Raw genomic sequence first — 13,224 nt, 5'->3', positions numbered from 1 at the left:
CTTCCATTTTGAATAAAGTACAGGCTCTTGGACATTTCCGATATTAGACTCTTCAGTCAATGCTGCGTTAAAAATTTGCTACTTATCTTGAAGGATTTCTCTCTCAAGCTTCTGAAGAAATTGAGCATCGTTTCTGCTTAACTCTGTTTTTTGTTGATGAGCTTGCTTCTAAATTCTAACATAGTAAAGTAGTTTTTATAAATTATATAATCACGTAGCTATCCTATAATGATAACTTATTAGGAGTTCTTGGTGCAAAAGACAGCGAAAAAATGTTCTATTCAAATTTTTATGATTATATTTAACTAGTTTTCGATTTGTAAGCATAATTTATTAAGTTACCTAACATTTGATGCAACTACACACCCCATTAATAAATATAAATTATAATTTTCTCATAAAATAAGCTATTAAATCAACATTTTGAACTGAAATTATTTCAGGAATTACTCATATAATTTTTAACAAAATTTCGGTTGTCCTCTATATAGCAGAATTACTCATCCTAGAGTCATGTAAAATCATATTTCACACATTACTGCTCATTCACTGGAAGTATTCCCAGTGTAGGAACATGCCTGTTTCCTCACTGGTTAGAAGTTATTTTTTGTCTTTTAAACAGAATTTTGATGTATAATATGCCTAAAAGTACAAGAAAATTAAAAAATTTCTTTTATTTTCATTAACTGGGAAAAAGACCCAGTAAAGGAACACTTGTTCCTTCACTGGTTTTTCATCGTTTGGTGATCCAGTGAATAAACACCCCTTTATCTCAGTGCTTGATTATGCTATGGTGCTTTAAAAAAATAAAACGTAACTTCAATAACTATATTTTGAATTCTTATTTTCACAGTGAGAAAAATAAAACTATTATATGCAATTAATTCCACTTCAAGCATATAAATGCAAATACTCACCTTATAATTTTTTCAACGAAACAAGGTGTTGCAGAGATAATAACAAATTCAAAAATTTTTTCAGAGAAGTCTATTTGACCAGGTAATCCAAAACATTGCTAGATGACTTCCTATTGTTTGGCAGTAAGCCATTGTTACCAATCAATCTAAAGAAAAACGTTCAAATTCTTATTTTTAATCAATATATATGAAATGTTCCTTCACTGGGTGGCGTTCCTTCACTGGTTGGTTTATCCTATATGACTAAAATGATAAATTTTGTGGTGATGTTTTTCTCATTTATATTAAGAATTTATATGATAGTGTGGCGTAACTACCACTACAAATATTTATTCACCATAGCTGTTCTATTTTTCAACCAGACTATTGTCATCCAATACATAGGAAACAATTTATAATCATCCTGCTTAATCGATTCCTTATCGACTAAGAATAATACTACAGAGTATCCCCCCAGTGACACAGAATTATACTCTCTGAAACGACATAATATTTCAAGTAAAATTTTGAATATTACACTATTTAAATTATTGATAAATAATATTTTATACTAAACAGCCTTGTTTAGTTCATAATGTTAATAATAAGCATAAGCTGCCAGTTTTGCTGGAAAGTGTACATGTCTTCCAGACCTAGTCACAATTTTGTCAGGATCCTTAGGAGAATGATCTTTTTCTGTACGTAAGGGTTTGGAAATTCCAGGTTTTACAACCCGTAAGTTTGATTCAACCTTCTCTGTAGTAGGAATCAAATATGCTGGCTTTGCACGGTTTATGGACACAGTAGATTGCCTACCATTTAGTTGAATTGTAAGGTTTTTAGCTGACCGTTTCAAAACCATAAGTGAACCTTGTCAGCGTTCTAAATTTCAAAGACACACCAAAGCTCCTCTAGGAACATTCAGTTTACCTGGTGCTCGATTTCAACAAATACACATCGACATCGTAGGCCCATTACCTTCATCTGATGGTTACAGCTTCTTATTAACTATGATTGATAGATTTTCAAGATGGCCAGAAGCCATACCGATTGTGGACATGCAAGCCAAAACCATCTGTCGAGAAATTTTCCACACTTGGATATCTCGATTCGAGTGCCCTTCGATAATTACAACAGATAAAGGCTCTCAGAAGCGATTATCTTTATATTGTGATTTTTCCGTAATGTTGGGTGAAAACCGAATTCATACGACAGCATACCATTCCATTTCAAATGGCATACTGGAAAGATTTCACCGCCACTTAAAATCATCAATAAAAGCGCATGAAAACTCACTGTGGACAGAAATACTTCCAGTAGTCCTTTTAGGAATTCGTACTGCAGTAAAGGAGGATATCAACGCATCGTGTGCCGAACTGGCATACGGAACAACTCTTCAACGTCCAAGTGACATGCTAGAAACATCCATTATTCCACCATGTGATGACATTTTTGTTGATCGTCTTAGAAACACCATGCGGGAATTGAATCCAATTGCAACATCGGTGCATGGGTGAACTACATTTTACGTAAATCCCTCACTAAGCACTTGTTCTCACGTGAGTGAATTTTGTAAAACCTCCCTTATGTCAACCCTATTCGGGTCCACATAAGGTTTTGGAACTGTCAGCTAAAAACCTTACAATTTATCTAAATGGTAGGCAATCTACTTTGTCCATAGACCGTGTAAATCCAGCATATTTGATTCCTACTACAGAGAAGGTTTAATCAAGCTCACCGGTTGTAAAATCTGGAATTTCCAAATCCTTACGTACAGAACGGGTCACCATTGTGGGGAATTTAATTATCGACTATGTTAACTTGATTCTATCTTGAGGTACCTTTTGATAGATGAAGGCTGACGATTTATAATTCCCCTCCATGGTGATCTGCGGACGTGATAAGAACATGCCGATAGAGGATCCACATTAAATAGTTGATTTGCTTAAAAATATACTGATCAGAGAAAAAGAAAATCCGGTGAAGTAAATAAAGTCTCCCGGTCATAAAACAATAATGAGGAAAGAAAAAATAATGAGCGAAATGCTATAAACAAAAATGAAGAAAAAAAATGAGCGAATTGCCATTAAAAATAATGAAGGGAAAAAATATAAGGAGCAAAATTGATATAAATAAATAAGCAGCATGAATCAACTAGTGGTATCCGTTCATCGAATTCTATCACAGATAAAATTCTGGAAGGGGAGTACTGTGGCATAACTATCACTATAAATATAAAATATCGAATCACTAGTATGTAAGACATGTTAATTTGATTCCATCTTGAGATACCCTTTGATAGATGAAGGTTGACATAGTCTATAATTAAATCTCCTCAATGGTGACCCGCAGACGTGATAAGAACTTGCCAATATTGATGGATAATCCATTGAGGGGATTTAAATATAGACTATGTCAACCTTCATCTATTAAAAGGTAACGTCAGGATGGAATCAAGTTAACATGTCTTATATACTAGTGATTCGATATTTTATATTTATAGGGGTAGTTACGCCACATTAAATATTTGCTAACCTTCTGAATAAGCTTATCTTGTATTAAGGTGATAAAACAACACTTCAATAGTAAAGTTCTTTTTTTAAGGCCGTTAGCTTGTTTTTGACCATTTTGGGCTTCCTTTTATAATAAAAAAGACAAATCACAACTCCTTTTCCTGTCTATGAAAAAAAGCCTAAAAACACCCATTTGCTTTAACTTTGGTTTTGCTGTTGTTATAGAATTTTAAGACTTTTAGTATTAAATTCAAATAAATATGTAACTCAGCATAAAACAAAATAGTTTGAATTATTTCATGAAATTTTGAAAATGTCTCTGCTTCTCTCTCTCCTAATTAAATTTTTATTTCTATTTTAAATTTTATCTCTCCAAGTGCAATTTTTTTAATTTCCTATAGATTTATTTTTTTGCATTTAAAAAAAATTGAAAATAGGGGAATTTTATCGTTATCGTTCATAACCCTCCTCTTGACAGAAAAAAATATGCAAATCCCAAACTACGAAACTTCTGTACTTGAAAAATATTTTAACGACTGCTTTATGTTCTTCGCTGTGCACATTATTTTAAACTGACGATGTTCTAGTATGTTACAGGTGTCGTTCACGCATGTCTGATTAAGTAATGTGACTGAATCTGTAAGATCAATTGAATTTGGCTCATCTATATGAAAATTTATACTATTTCATAATGTCTCGAACCTTATTAGATTGGTCTTCTTGGTTTTGTTCTATGTAGATCTGTTCTTGTTTAGAGATTGTTGGATGCACTCCAGGTGTTTCATGCATTAAAGAAAACCAAAATATGCACCAAATGACGCCAGCTCCACCTGGCGAGTAAAAGAAAAATACTAATGGAAGTAGTTTTAAAGGTATTGCAAATACCCGCAATAAATTCACTGTAATAAAAAAATAAAGAAAACATGGGAAAAAATGAAGATTGTTTAAAGGGCAATAAATTTTTTTTATTCAAAAATCTAAAGCTTAAAAAATATTTAAAATAAAATATATATATATATATAGACAAAAGCAGGAAAACAAAATAAGGAAGAGATATAATCTCGTCACATAAAAAAAACTAAAACATACGAATAAATCCGAAAGAGTTATTTCTGATATTGTATTAATATAGCCAATGCAAAATGTATCAATATAATAGTGTAAGGAACACCAAAAAAATTGAAACGCAAACAGAACTTATTAAGCAAAAAATGTAAAATAAGACAAGAAATGCAAAATAAAACAATCAAGTAAAAAATGGAAAATAAGAGTAATACAGAATGAAACTCAAAATAGAATATATAAAGTGAGTAGATAATTCAACCAGAGTTGCTTGCATTGTGTATAGTGTTAAACTGTTTCATAAATACATTAACTCTTTAAATCAATCTTAAAATAGTTTCTAGTTCATTAGCATGATCCGAAGAGAACAAAAACAGAAAATTTCACTTATGCAGTGTGTCTATGAAGTTTTATTACATTCCTTAATTACAAACTTTCGTTTGCCTATTACTTTGTCGTAATACGAAAAATATCTTTTTGAAAGAAATGTGTTGTAAGTTGATAATATCTAACATGGTTACCTCTTAAATTAGATGGAAAAGAAACCCGATGATGATGCATAATTTCAGATCAAAATGTAACTATTTATTTTATTTATATCTTTTGGTAAACAAAAATTGCTTAATTTTACGAAAATAATTTGAAAAGATATAATTTTTTTCTTTTTGAAAAAAGTACAGGAGAGAGTATGAAAATTTTGATGGTTAATTAATTACGCTTCTTTGCAGAACTAATTTTTTGAATAGAATTGTACTCACCAAAAAGGTAGAAAACAGAAGGCCACCCACCCAACTTATCTGAACTACAAAGCAATCCAGATAAGGTCAAGGCCAACACATCACCAATCATAATCCCTGTAAAAATAATAGTTGATACTCTGCTTCTTTCCATTTTTGGTGCCCATTTGCTTATGGCAACATTAATCGATGGCGAAGTAACACCCTGCAAAATGAAATTTTAAAAGAATTACGAAAATTCACCACATAATGCATATTTTAAATTTTCACTGAACCTTTACCCATTATATACCAAAGATTCCACATTTTTTTAAACAAAAAGAGAAAAAGAAAGATAGAATAATTACTTAAGTGTTTTATTCTTAGCATTTATTTTTCAAACTTCTAATTCTTTTATTCTTAAAATCCACCATAATGTATTATTTATATTAATAACTTTATATTGATCAAAACTCAATCTGTTTCAATTTTTTCATACTAAAAGTGGTAGCTTGTAATAGAAAGTATAAACATTGTTTAAGCGTCAGTTTTTTTAAAAAAAATAGAACAAAACTAGCAAGGTATATTTTAATTTTGCTGAAATTTCCAGGCTATGTTATTTATGTAAAACATGTGCTTAGACTCATTTTTTTATAGAACATTTTTTCTTGAAGTTTTGGGGATCAAAACTGAAGGTTTTGTACCGAATCAAGATGTACTGAGGAGACAGACGTTCCAAAATCATCAACTTCTCCTTTTTTTCTCTTTGAAGATCTCTTTTACTGTTTTGATATTACTGCTAATATTAGATGGTAATTTCCCCCTAGGTCTCTTTTTACAACTCCTATAGTCTTTAGAAATTTTGAGAAATTGCGTCAATTTACATGTGGTAATACTGTTTGCGTTTTATTCAAACATTTTCGAATTAAGGCTTTTTTCTTATTCTTTGCCCCTCAAAATCTACTCATGATATTGGTAAACCATAAAGGTACGCATTTCAATGAATATATACTAATGCGTATTAGTAATAAGTTATTAGTGTAAATAGCAGCATACCGAATTTCATTTGAGGGCTTTCCCGTCGGATTTCAGCACTGAACGTATCTGTGTTTAGCGGATTTTACTCAAGTCGCAAATTACATGTTTTAGTTATGCATAACCTTAGAAACTGTGACAGTAGAAAATACATTCTATATAAAGAAATGCATTTCAACTCTATGTTACTTAAAGAATAGTGATTGGTATAAAAGGATTGGACGAGAGCATGTTTTTTTTTTTTTTTGGTCTGATTTCGTAACTTGAAATATCGTTTCCAAGAATATTTTAAAACATTTAATGTTAGTTTCTCAAATCATTAGGATCACATTTTATTTCGTTAAAATACAATTCAAAAGTTATTAAGGTGTTCACTTTTTCATTTTATGTACTATACACGATGTGTACTTAAGCATCTAAGAGCAACAAAACTTAAGCACAGAGTTAAGCAATTGCTCTCCTGTTATGAAGGTTCTTCCCGTATAGTGAAGTTGTTGTCCAAGTGATGCGCCACTTACCTGAGAGAAAGGAAAAAATGGAGCTAGTTCGCCTGCCTACAACTTATCTACTCAATTTTGAATTAACATAAAACACTAATAGCTTATTATGAGCACTTGAAGAATTTTTTGATTCTTTTATTTAAAGTGCTTATTCAAACGATCTATTTTATTGATTTAACTTTAGCAATATTTTTTTCAGATTTGTTTTGAATCAATTTTTTTTAGATTTATTTTTCTGTTTCATGCTTAGTAGATTGACTGAGCTGAAAACTTACATCAGCTAATCCTTGAAGCACTCTGACACAAATAAATGCAGTTGTTCCTAAGCTTGCAGCTAAAGGAGATAACAGTGAAAAGACTGATGTCGCCAGTACACCACCTCCGAATACCCATTTGGCCCCAATCTTTTCAGCCAATACTCCTCCAGGTATTTGAGTCGTTACATATCCATAATAGTAAGAGCCTAGAATCCACCCTTGGGTTTTAGAATTCCAGTTGTATTTTTCACCCTTCAAAAGATTTTGTTTTTAGTAATTCTGTCAGCAATAAATTTACTATAAATTAAAGAGAATAAATATAACAGTGACGTCAATACAGAGAATTACATTTATTAAAATGGGAAATCTCTTACTTTATAATTCATGACTTCATTGGAAGATTGTCGATCTTGAATGAGGTTAGGACATTCTGCGTTAATGGCCTTTTCATTTATTGCTGTATGATTTACCATAGCCACTATAGCCACGCTAAGATTGACTCTCATGGCAAATACATTTAGAATACCCAGACAGCCTAGGATGACAACTATGTATCTCTTCGGAATGTAAACTTTTCTCAAATCTGAAATTAAAATCTTTATGTATGCATAATGTGGCAAGCTCGGTCACCCAATCAAATAAAATCGGCAAAGAAGCTGCTTATACTCTTATTTAAGGATAATTGTTGTCAAACATTTAGCTAATTTAGGTTAATTAGAGGTTGAAATAAGCACAAGTAGCAAGACAATGAACCTATAGTTATAACGGTGTACAAAAACGATGAGAGACATCTTTCACTTTTCCTTTGCGTGAGTTTACATGATATAATAGAGAAACATTTATTGAAGAACATGCAATAAAATGAGCTTTAGATTAAAAAGAACTGTAGGCTAAGTAGCGTCACTAATATTTTATCTTTTAAGTAACTGAAAAAGAAAAAAAAGTCTACAATTTAATGTATAACAATATCAAACACACATACGTGATAAATTCATTTATCAAGCATCCCTCTCTAATGGACTAATGGAAAATGCTGCGTGATCTTTAGAATCCGGCACTGAACTTGGCTTTTCTTCAGTAACATACATATACAGGTATTTTGAATCCTCTGTCCATTACTAATAAGTCTATTATGAAAGCAGTGAAAATTGTGAATAGAAATTTTGGAATGTAATTACAAAAGTTGTCAACAGATGACGTTGCAACCTTCACAAAGTTCTTGCAAAGAATACAAATGCCATAGAGCAGCAATCCAATCTGTGATATTCCAGTGCCAAAAGCAGGCGTGGTTCAACAAAATGCACGGCTTAAACCACTTAACGATAAACTTATTTCTCGTTTTAATGCTAAAAACTGATAACGCTCGTAATCAATGGCACCATCTGTCACCCTTGCAATTAAATTGTAAAATTTATGTATAAAATTTCTATAGCTTTCACACTAAGCATACGATAATCCGAAATTTTAAAATCAATCACTCCTCCGTCGGGCACCCTGTATAAATGATTCTGAAATTATAAAAGAAATGGATGAGTCATCGTTATATATTGTTGACGATGTCAGACAGACACTTACGTTTATACAGAACACTTGTATCCACCAGCAATAACAACCCCACGCCACCCTGGCGAGGAGGTGCATAGACGATGAAGGAGGGCTCGCGCTCCAAGAAAAATATTAACACTATGAATTAAAATAAAAAAGTTTTTCTTCTGATTAATAGTTTTCTTTTAATTCACTGTTTTTCCTATACTTTCTGAATGAAATATTCATTAATACATCACATGATAAATAATTAATATCTCACCCACCTTCTTTTGTTTGACCACAGTACTCCTCCAGTAGCGCAATATACGGACTGATTTATTTCATTTTGCGAAGATGTAAACGATAACTGTGATAAATTTGTTATTACCGCCAAACTGACGTTTGCTTCGAATGTTCGAGTCGGTCAAACCAACGGAGATGTATTTGAAAGATTCTTCCATTTGTCCATACACTTTAACCGCTAGAAATCACATCATTAAGTTTTTCAATGATTTCATTTTTATATTTTTTCGAGTTTTGCATTCAAGATGAATAAAAAGTAAATATCTAGGGCAAAGCTTCGCAAAAGAAAAAGGAGAAAAATTTCAAAATAATAAAAAAAATTTTTAACTTTGTTTGAAGAAAATGTTGTTACCGAAGAAATATGAATAAATCTAATATGCCGTAACTTATGACATCAGAAAAATCAAAAGATGAAGCGTTAACAATAAAAAAAAATTCCGATTGTGTGGATTTTTTAAAGAAATCAACAATGAGACAGAGTATTTGCCTGTGGCACCAGAATACAAATTTGCAGACAAGGTGCGCGGAATAACCACGAGAGGGCTTCTGCTGTCATAGGAAATTGTTGCCCATACCCTAACTCCAGGTGAAAGACCAGTGTGACGAGGCCGAGGACAGATCTATAGAAGGCGCTCACCAGGCCTCCTTCTAATCAATATACTGCTATCACAGATACGAAGGAAAACCAACTTTCATTAGAAAACACAATAGATCTCCACTTTGACCTCCAGTGAGCTTTAACTCGACCCCACTCTCGTCGTAAACGGCAGGGGTTTGGAGTGAGTGGAATGCAAGCTACAGAGCGTCTTGCTCGGAGCTGAACTTGAAGTAGCCCATTTGCAGCCCAATTCACTGTGTGACTGCAGTGCAAACTGCAGCTCGAATTTCTGAAGCAGAAGCAGTACGATGTGCCGCAGTCATACTCTGTATACATTAGTCTTCCTTCTGAGTAGTGCCAGGTGGCCTACCAGAATTCGATCCTCTTGAAGCAGTACCTTTCCTTGTTCCCTTGATCACTGCTGCCAACAATCATGCAAAGTGGAGCCGTGGGGACTGAGTCCGCCTTCCAGTGAGGTGAACCGGGCTCGAATCCCAGCAATGGCTGGTCGATACGATTTTCTCACCGGCTCGTACCATAGTGCTGACGCAAAATATCCTCAAAGGATCATGAGCTGACGTCCTCTTGTAGTCAGGCTAACCGTGGGAGGTTTTCGTGCCTTTTTTTCTCCATGTAACGCAGGCGTGGGTTAGTTAAATCAAAAAATCCTCTCCGAAGGTAAATTTTTCCCAATACATGATCAAGGAGTTCTCTTGTCTTCTGGATTAGGTTCAAAATAACAAGACTACGCAGCTGAACATTGGTAGTCGTAAACCCAAACATTGAGTCGACTGTTCAACGACGGCTAAAAAATAAGATTTAAAAATCATATACAGTGAATATATATCTCCTCAACATTTTTGCAAATATCGCGGGAAAAAATCCACTTTCTCACAGCCCTATTACACGACCACGTTCAAAGTCAGTGTTGTTGTTGTTCATTTACGTCGTACTAGAGCTGCGCGATGGGTTATTGGCGACGGTCTGGGAAACATCCCTGAGGATGATCCGAAGACATGCCATCACAATTTTGATCCTCTGCAGAGGGGATGGCACCCCCGCTTCAGTAGCCCGACGACCTGCTCGCGAAGTCGAGCACTTTACGGTAGAACAGTTTAACGAGGACCAATACCGCACACCCTCGGTCCCTACGCAGACTGGACCAAGTGGTCACCCACCCGCACACTGACCGCAACCAGTGATGCTTGACTTCGGTGATCTGCTGGGAACCGTGTCCTAACGATCAGTCCACTGCGGGACTCAAAGTCAGTGAGCTGTTATTAATGACTTCTTGACTAACTGCAACTCACTATGTCAAAATTCAACGAAAAATAACGCTTACGAACTGTAGAGCACGTATTTAAAGTTGCCATGATTTACGTGTTCATAATGGCGCTACTAGCAGTTTTTGTGCCAAGTCTGAATAGACATCATCTTTTAGTTGTATAAACAAGTCTATTAAATTTAGTTTATCTAGCACAACTTTTTCCGTCAGTGAGCCGTCCGCCTCCAGCTACAATACTTGAATATCCGCTGTATAAATTATCGTGTAAAATAACAAATGTTTAAAAAATGAAGTATTTTTAAAATTTTCAATAAAAATATTAAAATGTTGCATTTGTCTTCTTATATCTTAATTTTCTCACTTTCAGCATCAGCGTAAACATGAGCATATAAAATAAAGATATTTACAGACCTGTATTTTACATAATCATCACCTTTATGCTATATCAATAGTTTATGTGCTGGAATTTTCCCACATCATTGTATAAATAGTTCGTATTTAAAACAAAATAAGTTAGAAAAATTTCGTAAAAAAGTAATTAAAATTACAATATAAAATTAGAATTTCGAGAAAAAAATCGTTGTTAAGTTTATAAATAAATCTGGCCTATTCAGCATGCCCTTTTAACTTTGTAGTTGCGCTGTCTGTCGGATTTCTCACTGCACTGTGAAATTTGTTGTGTAATATCTCTCCGAGTTTTTTGTTGTACAACTCAAAAAAATTGTGTTAAGGAACATTTTTTTCAAGTTAACATCAAATAAAGCTTTCATATACAATTCAAAAGAATAAAATTTAAATTTAAGCCTAAAACTCTTCTAATGCGGAATGTTTACACCCCGCTCACGTGCTTTCACACCATACGTTAAATTATTTCCCTTTCGAAAACACCAATTTAGTAGCACTTTCGATATCGTCTGTAGATTTTGCACGCTCCTACAACAGTGCGAGAAAATCACATTAAAAAAAAAGCGCTTAAGTGCTGAATTCTAACCACTTATTAGATCACTATAAAATTAATAAAAAACTGGACGTGAGAGAGAAATGAATTAAAATACTCAATTATTTGATTATGTAATTTTTTGTAAACGTTTTTAATAATAAAGAAAATTTACCTGACAAATCCATTTTTTACTTATTGTTATTTCATCTAGGCGCGATTGAAAAATGTGTTTTCAGATTTGTAAGTCAGTTGGTGTTCTAAGTTTCATAAAACTTAAGAAACTAGCGAAAAACACCTACGTAACTAAAATGAAATTCTATGCAAAGCTTTTTTTTAACTTTTATGACTATGTATGTCATTTAAATAGTTTATGATCATTTTGTTCGAATTTCATCTTTCGAGAACGGAAAACATGCTGTGTCATTCTTATCGTAACTTGATATTTATCTGAAAGATATATTAGGTAAGCAAATATTTATTTTTCTTTTGCAAAATTTTAGTTATTTTTGTAAGCATATCTAACAACATTAACTGCTCAAAACTTCTTGAACCTTTCTCGCCTTTTTGCAAAATAATTTCTCCTCAGAATTCTATATTTTTTTAAAATAAATACTTCCTACTTGTGTCAATTTTGAACAAAGAATATTACAATTTACTTTCGAATAATAATTTTTTCGTAAAATAGTAAGCAAAAATAAGTGCTCCCTTTTGTTAAAATAAAGCATCATAAGCAATTATGCAATGAACAAATTACAATTATTTTCAAACAAATTAAACCTCAGAAATTAATATTTTTTAAAACATAACATATTTAACATAAGTACCTTAAATTTTCATATTTTTGTAAAGTTGGACCCAAAATTAAGTGTTTTATTCAATGAAATAGTAGACCTGTTTTTAATGATGGAAAAAACATTTTTAAAAAATTTTAAAGACTCAATTCTATGAAATTATAAAATATTTCAGATAAATATTGTTTACTTGCGTATATATTTAAATTTTTTGCCCTAGAGTAAAAAATTTTTATGAAAATAGCCACGAAGAATAGGTCTCTGTAAAAGCAGCTTTTTTGTAATGATACAGCAAACACATTAAAATATTTTTTTTTTTTTTAAATTTGCATCGTTGAGTAACGATGGTTGAAAAATGAGTAATAATGAGTTTGAAGTATTATATAGAAGTATTATAAATCTCGAGAAATTTTTAAGTGAATTGAAAATTTTTTGCACTCAATTATGAAATTCATTTAACCAAAGATAATTCCATACAAAAAGTAACTTTATATATGCAAAATATCCTCAAAGGATCATGAGCTGACGTCCTCTTGTAGTCAGGCTAACCGTGGGAGGGTTTCTTCTCCATGTTACGCCAATGCTGGTTAGTTGCATAAAAAAATTCTCAATAAAGGCAAATTTCTCCAAATACGTGATACAGGAGTACCCTTGGATTGGGTTCAAAATGACAAGGCTACGGAGTTGAACACTGGTAGTCTTGAACCCAAAATTGGGTCCACGAGGAAACGACGGTTGTTCATCGATGGTTATGGTATAAAATAAAAATAATCAGAGTGGATGAGAGGGATGCATTTGTGT

General features: G+C 32.7%; 1 protein-coding gene across 3 annotated transcripts in view; it reads right to left on the bottom strand.

Annotated features, from left to right (window-relative positions):
- The window catches only part of LOC107447802 (sialin-like), a 97,087-nt gene that overhangs the window by 22,691 nt on the left and 61,172 nt on the right, over positions 1 to 13,224 (bottom strand). For 2 of the 3 annotated variants that reach the window (XM_071186307.1, XM_071186306.1), the window contains exons 3-6: positions 7,354 to 7,562; positions 6,998 to 7,231; positions 5,230 to 5,413; positions 4,112 to 4,239 (exon numbers count right to left, since the gene is read on the bottom strand). In XM_071186307.1, the coding sequence (XP_071042408.1) occupies positions 4,112 to 4,239; positions 5,230 to 5,413; positions 6,998 to 7,231; positions 7,354 to 7,485 (678 nt within the window). In that variant the 5' untranslated portion in view covers positions 7,486 to 7,562. Of the gene's footprint in view, positions 1 to 4,111; positions 4,240 to 5,229; positions 5,414 to 6,997; positions 7,232 to 7,353; positions 7,563 to 11,804; positions 11,962 to 13,224 lie in introns of those variants that run through there. The other variant, XM_016062828.4, reaches the window with a different exon arrangement.

Source organism: Parasteatoda tepidariorum, chromosome 10 (genome assembly GCF_043381705.1).
Source record: "Parasteatoda tepidariorum isolate YZ-2023 chromosome 10, CAS_Ptep_4.0, whole genome shotgun sequence".
In the NCBI taxonomy this organism is placed as follows: domain Eukaryota; kingdom Metazoa; phylum Arthropoda; class Arachnida; order Araneae; family Theridiidae; genus Parasteatoda; species Parasteatoda tepidariorum.
This window is presented reverse-complemented; position numbering and strand designations above follow the sequence as displayed.